The sequence below is a fragment of the Hemibagrus wyckioides genome, linkage group LG17, assembly GCF_019097595.1.
Source record: "Hemibagrus wyckioides isolate EC202008001 linkage group LG17, SWU_Hwy_1.0, whole genome shotgun sequence".
In the NCBI taxonomy this organism is placed as follows: Eukaryota; Metazoa; Chordata; class Actinopteri; order Siluriformes; family Bagridae; genus Hemibagrus; species Hemibagrus wyckioides.
In genome coordinates, this window is record NC_080726.1 from 938,205 (window position 1) to 945,238 (window position 7,034).

General features: G+C 40.4%; 1 protein-coding gene across 1 annotated transcript in view; it reads right to left on the reverse strand.

The window, feature by feature from the left end:
* Positions 1 to 1,683, reverse strand: part of cldn11a (claudin 11a) — an 8,057-nt gene extending 6,374 nt beyond the window's left edge. Inside the window, exon 1 of the mRNA XM_058414061.1 lies at positions 1,065 to 1,683. Within this exon, the coding sequence (XP_058270044.1) occupies positions 1,065 to 1,290 (226 nt within the window). The 5' untranslated portion in view covers positions 1,291 to 1,683. The remainder of the gene's footprint in view (positions 1 to 1,064) is intronic.
* Positions 1,684 to 7,034: the final 5,351 nt, after the last annotated feature.

A 7,034-nucleotide genomic window follows, 5' to 3' on the forward strand; every position in this document is an offset into this window, starting at 1 on the left:
AAATAACACATACACACACACACACACCTTCTAATTCATATAAATAACACATACACACACACACACCTTCTAATTCATATAGATAACACACACATATACACACACACACCTTCTAATTCATATAAATAACACACACACACACACACACCTTCTAATTCATATAAATAACACACACACACACACACACATTCTAATTCATATAGATAACACACACACACACACACACACACCTTCTAATTCATATAAATAACACACACACACACACATTCTAATTCATATAGATAACACACACACACACACACACCTTCTAATTCATATAGATAACACACACATACACACACACACATTCTAATTCATATAGATAACACACACATACACACACACACATTCTAATTCATATTGATAACACACACATACACACACATACACACACACCTTCTAATTCATATAAATAACACACACACACACACCTTCTAATTCATATAGATAACACACACATATACACACACACACCTTCTAATTCATATAAATAACACACGCACACACACACACACCATCGATACACACCTTCTAATTCATATAAATAACATCCACACACACACACACACACCCCTTCTAATTCATATAAATAACACACACACACACACACACACCTTCTAATTCATATAAATAACACACGCACACACACACACACCATCGATACACCCCTTCTAATTCATATAAATAACACACACACACACACACACCCACACACACCTTCTATTTCATATAAATAACACACGCACACACACACACCCACACACACCTTCTAATTCATATAAATAACATCCACACACACACACACACCCCTTCTAATTCATATAAATAACACACACCATCCATATACACACTACCTAATTCATATAAATAACACAGACACACACACACACACGCACACACACACACCATACACATACACACCTTTGAGTTCATATAAATAACACACACCATATAGACAGAACAGGTGTTACACACTTACACTATGTGTGTGTGTGTGTGTGTGTGTGTGTGGTCATGGCACTCACCGGGCAGCTGGAGGATCTGGTTGAGGGAGTAACAGTGGTAGAGAGCAGTGGAGATCACACACTGCTCCCACAGTCCTTTGGTCTCAAGCTCATCCATCTTCCTGCATGTGTTCATGCCATATTTACAGCGGATGACCCAGTCACTGGTGGAGGTGGCGATGACCACACAGATCCACCCCACAACACCCAGGAGGAAGCCGGTCAACTGCAGACACGCGCTCGCCATCGCCACACGTTAGTCACCGTGCAGGAACCAACTTGTATAAACCGTCTCTCAATAATAATGATGATAATAATAATAATAATAATAATAATAATAATAATAATAATAATAATAAATGCTAAAAAATAAAAATAAATAGATAAAATAAAAATAAAAGAATGTTGTTTTTTTCCAAAAATGTAAAAATAAAAAACAGACAAATTAATTTTTTTTATTATTTTAAAAAATTAAATGACTTAATTTTGTATAAATCCTTAAAAACTGAAATGAAAAATAAAAACAATAATCCTGTATGTGAGATGAATTTAGATGATCTGAATAAGGATGATGAAGGTGATGATGATGATGATGATGAAGGTAATCCGGTGTGTGAGCTTTTTGCTGTGCTGCACGTTTGGAGGGAAAATGCCTCAGCGTTGGTTTTTATATAGTAAACCACGAAGCACCACTTTTAGCCAATCAGAGAGAGGAAAAAACTTTTATCCAATCAGAGAGCAGTGTAACCGATCCAGTCTGATGAAGCGCGTGTAAAGACCACATTATTAGTGTGTGAGTGACCTCTACTGCCCGAGGAGGGTTTATACCTGCTGGAATGGAAAGAGTTTGAGTTTTAAAAACACCTTTATTAGATCAGTCATAAAGCCAGGAAAAGACTTTCACTTTAGTATTGATGTTAGAAAAAAACTGGCAATAAATCGATATCTAAATTAATCGAAAGAAAAATAAAATTTTTAAATAAAATTTAAATAAAAAATTAAATTAATTTTTTTTAAAAAAAAGTTAACTGATAAATGAATAAATAAACAAACAAATAAATGAATAATATTAAAACAACATCAACAACAATAACAACACTAATGATTAATCAATACCATGACACACATTAGAAAAGCAATAGTAACTCCTCAGTATCTTCATGAAGTGTACACAGCAATTTCTTTATGCCCCAACTGCTCATAAACACCGGGAGCTTACCCACCAACTTAAAGTATGCATATTCAACTCTGAGCCGTGCCTCCACTAAAAACCTAAACATGGCCAATAAGTCCACTGTTCCCTGTCCTGTCAACTTATTCTTTCTGGTTTTCCAAATAGCTAACTTTGCTAAATTTTATATCTGGAACAGCAAAGTTAGAACACTTTTCTTCTGTGTAGTGTACTTGGGTCCAAAAATGAACAACTGAAGGGAAAAGACTTCACCTAAGCATGAGAACCATCAATATAAGGTTAGGAATAAGTTGCGTAGACAATTGCATTGTGCAAAGAGATGGAAAAGGGACTCAGGTTCGAGACAGAAAGGACAGCCCACCCCAACCGTACGATCGAGGTGCACCCGATGTCTGTTTGTGGCTATAGCCCTGTGTACAATCCTCCACTGCAGGTCAGCAGTCCTTTCGTCAATCGGACACTTATACAGGGACCGCCAGCAGCCTTTAGGGGAAGAGTCGGTGCCAAAGAACTCAAGCCACCTTGATGATGGAACTTCTTTCAGGAGCTGTATATTACTGACTTTCACACAGGTTGTGTACAGCGCTTTTTTCTCTTGACTTTTGAAGCGATCCAGTTCCAGTGTGGTGAATGATAGGAGATGTTGTTTGTTCTCGTTCCAGTCCCCCATGGCAGCACTAACCTTCAAAGCAGGGAAGTCGTATGAAACGCCCTCCCTCCACTGCACACATTTAGAGAAATCCCTTAGAAAGGCTATATAGTCTGGTAGCAGTGAGCCCCATATCTCCACTGTAAGATGATTTAAAAGAGACGGGACCGCAGACCAGCAGAGAGCAGAAGCCTTGAAGGTAGAAAGCCATTCAAGAATAGAGGCTCCTCCATTAACCACATGCCAGCAGGTGAGTCACATGGCCTTGAGCAGGAGAGAACCTTCCAAGCCTCCAACATTGACTGATAAAATGGGGTTAGACTTACTAGTTCAGTCTCTTTCAGTTTCATTAAAAACAAATGTTTGTCCAGTCCCATTCCACCTGCTCTCCTTAAGAGTAAAACTGCAGTATATTCCCAAGTAATCGACTTGCTGTACAGCAACCTCTGGGCCGCTTGTAACCGAAAAGTCATAATCCTGGATTTAATGTCCACAAGACCTTGACCCCCTTCTTGTAGTGGGAGGTAGAGTACAGCTGAATTGGTCCAGTGTTGGCCTGACCAGAAAAAGGTCACTAAGGCTCTCTGTATCTCCTGTACAAATCCAGCAGGTGGTTGTAGCACATTTAGGTTGTGCCAGAGCATGGAGGCAGCAAGGTTATTGGCCACCAGTACTCTTCCTCTGTAGGACAGCTGGGGTAGCACCCATTTCCATCGAGACAATTTGGTGCACACTCTCTCCACTACACCATCCCAGTTCTGTTTTCTGTATTCTTCTGTTCCTAAAAATACACCTAGTATCTTCAGGCCCTCTCTATTCCACTTCAGGTTCCCTGGAAGAAGAGGAAGACCCTCTGCATCAACTTGACCTGCCCATAAAGCCTCACTCTTATTCCAGTTTACTTTAACCAAAGAAGCCTTCTGGTATATATCAAGTGCTTCCGAAAAAACTTTGATGTCCCTATTATTTTTAATAAACACTAAAAGGTCATCTACGTAGGCAGAGATCGTGATTCCTGACTCTTGCAAGCTCAGTGGAATTTGAAGACCTGCTAGCTTCCCCCGAAGTAGAGTAAGCAATGGTTCGATGGCTATGCAAAATAACTGACCGGATAAGGGGCATCTCTGCCTAAAACCTCTGGTGACTGCAATCGGCTGGCTCAGGCCACCCCCCAATCTTAATCATACATGTTGCGTCAGTGTACAACAATTTAACCAAATTCAAAAAAATGTTCCCAAAACCAAAAGCCTGCATAGTTTTAAAGAGGTAGCAGTGATCTACAAGGTCAAAAGCCTTTTCTTGATCAAGAGAAAGCAAACCCACAGACATGTCAGAAATGTTACAAAGGTCCGCAACATCTCAAATTAAAAAGAGATTGTCCATTATTGACCTGTCAGAAATGCAATAGGTTTGGTCTTTCTGAATGGCAATGTGTAGATAGTGCTTTAGTCTGTTCGCAAGACATTTTGAAAGAATCTTATAGTCTGTAGTTAGAAGTGCTACCGGTCTCCAGTTCTTTAACAGTAAGAGATCCCCTTTCTGAGGTAGCAGAGACAGCACAGCACGCTGGCATGAAAGCGGTAAACGTCCAATCCTGAAACTTTCCTGAAAGACTTCATGGAGGTCCCCTCCCACAAGACTCCAGAAATGTTTGTAAAACGCTGATGGTAGGCCATCAATGCCCGGTGAGCTACCCGATCTGAGCTGCATGCCACTGTGAGTTCCTCTAGGGTTATTTCAGTGTCCAGGTCAGCTCCAGATTCTGCATCCAGCTGTGGAAGTCCTTGAGTCAGTAGCTCAGTGCATTCTGAATCACAGTTTTCTGCCCTATATAGAGCAGAGTAGAAATCCACTGCATGCTTTCTCAATTCCCCAGTGTCCAAGGTTACTCTTCCATCAGACAGATGGAGACAGGTCATTTGTTTGTGCTGTGCGGTGACAGGTTAAAGAAGTATGCTGTTGGTGCATCCATGTCAGCAACTGATGCAAATCGGGATCTCACCAGAGCTCCCTTCACTCTTTCATTCATGTAGGACCCCAGCTCCTTTTTCTTCTCCTGTAGCTTCCTTGACAAAGCAGTGTCATGTTTAGTGATCAGTTTGAGTTCTATATCATTTATCCCACCTTCTAGGTCCTTAATAAGTTGCTTTGTTCTGAAGCTTGAGAATTAAATATATTGCTGTCAAAAACTTCTTATTTGCACCTTTCCAACGTCCCACCACTGTCTTAAATTCTCAAAAAGGTTCTTTTTACTCCTAAAGTGCTCCCAAAAAAAACCCAAACTGTTTACAAAATTCAGTGTCCTGCAAGAGTTTTACACTGAAGTGCCAGTATGATGATCTACCAGAAAACATTGAGCGTAACCAAGTGGTGATCAGAAAACCCAACCGAAGAGATTGAACACTCCATGATTCTGCTGCTGAAATGTTTGGACAGATAGATTCGGTCTAGCTGAGCTGCATTAACTCTATTGTCAGAGACCTTCACCCATGTGTACTGTCTATCAGTAGAATTATTAATTCTCCATGTGTCTAAAAGGTTAACCTCTTTTAGTAGCTGTGATAGAGTTAAAGAAGATTGCATGTGTGGTTCCTCAGTGGTGCAATCTACAGTGAGGTCTACTGTACAGTTCCAGTCTCCTCCAATGATAACACAGCCCTCATCTCCACACTACCTTAACACCCTTCTGAGCTCATTGAAAAAGACAACCCGCTCAAGCCCAACATTTGGAGCATAAATTTTTATAAAATAGAACACATTACCTCTAATCTCTGTTTTTACTGTTAACAATCGGCCCCTAACTATTTCTTGTGTACATATAATTTTTACACTTTACACAATTTTTAAAGTTTTTTTTGGTGTATAGTTTCAGCTAATGCAGCACACTTATATCTGTTCCTTCCCCCATTGATGTTTAAAGAGCCCACTCTCAGAGATGTGAAAGAGAAAGAGGAAAAGAAAGAAGGTGAAGCAGTAATAAAGAGAAGGAAGACACCTGTAGAACATGGCTTATCTGTACACCAAGCTATAGCTTAACATTTCTTTTTACGTGTATGTATAGCTGTGGATCCCGTGCGGACATCTTGGCTCTCTGCATCAGACGTTTTGCTGTCTTGACAGCAGATTCCGCCTTTCCATTACTTTGGGGGTGATGGGGTGATGATGTTTTGTGCTGAAACTCCCAACATCTACTGAACTGTTGGAATTCTGTTGCGATAAATTGTGGTCCATTATCTGAGAACACAGTTTCAGGAATGCCTTGTCTGGCAAAATGGGCTTTCAGCTTGTTAATCACTGTCGAAGACTTCGTGTCTGGCAAGTAATCAACCTCCCAGAAATTTGAAAAATAATCGACCGTGGTCAGGTAGTCACGATTGTTGAATCCAAACAGATCTATGCCCACCTTCGACCACGGTCGTTCTGGCAGCTCATGTGGACAAAGTGATTATTTCTGTTGCTTTATTTCCAACGATCTAAACTGATCACACTTCTCAGTGTATCTCTTTATTTGCATATTCATTCCTGGCCAATAGAGGCATTCTCTTGCTCTTCTCAAACATCCTTCTATACCAAGGTGTGCGGAGTGAACTCGGAGTATCATGTCACTTCTGAGTGCATCTGGTACCACAGCTCTTTCGCCTTTGAACACAATACCATCCTGCACGGTTAGTTCATCCTGCATTGCATAGTAGTGAACAATTTCATTTGGTACGTTTCTTTTGTTTATTGGCCATCCTTTTCTGATTGTCTTCATCAGTGTCTGAAGTGTGTCATCTTTGGCGGTCTCACCTCTGATTACTTGTAGTCTTTCATCAGATATCGAGAGGTACTGAATCATATTCACACTTTTTATCTCTTTTTCCACAGATCCTTCCTGTGCAGAGTCCTCCAGGTATGCTCGACTCAGTGTATCTGCCAATAGCATCTCCTTTCCTGGAACATAGTTAATAACAAAATCATATTTCTGGAGTCTCATTAACATCCGTTGAAGTCTCTTGGGTGCATGCAGTAATGGTTTTTTGACAATACTCTCAAGAGGCTTCTGGTCAGACTGTACAATCACTTTCCTTCCATATGTGTATTTATGGAATTTCTCCATGCCGTACAGTATGGCTAGGCACTCTTTTTCTATTTGGGCATAGCCCCGTTC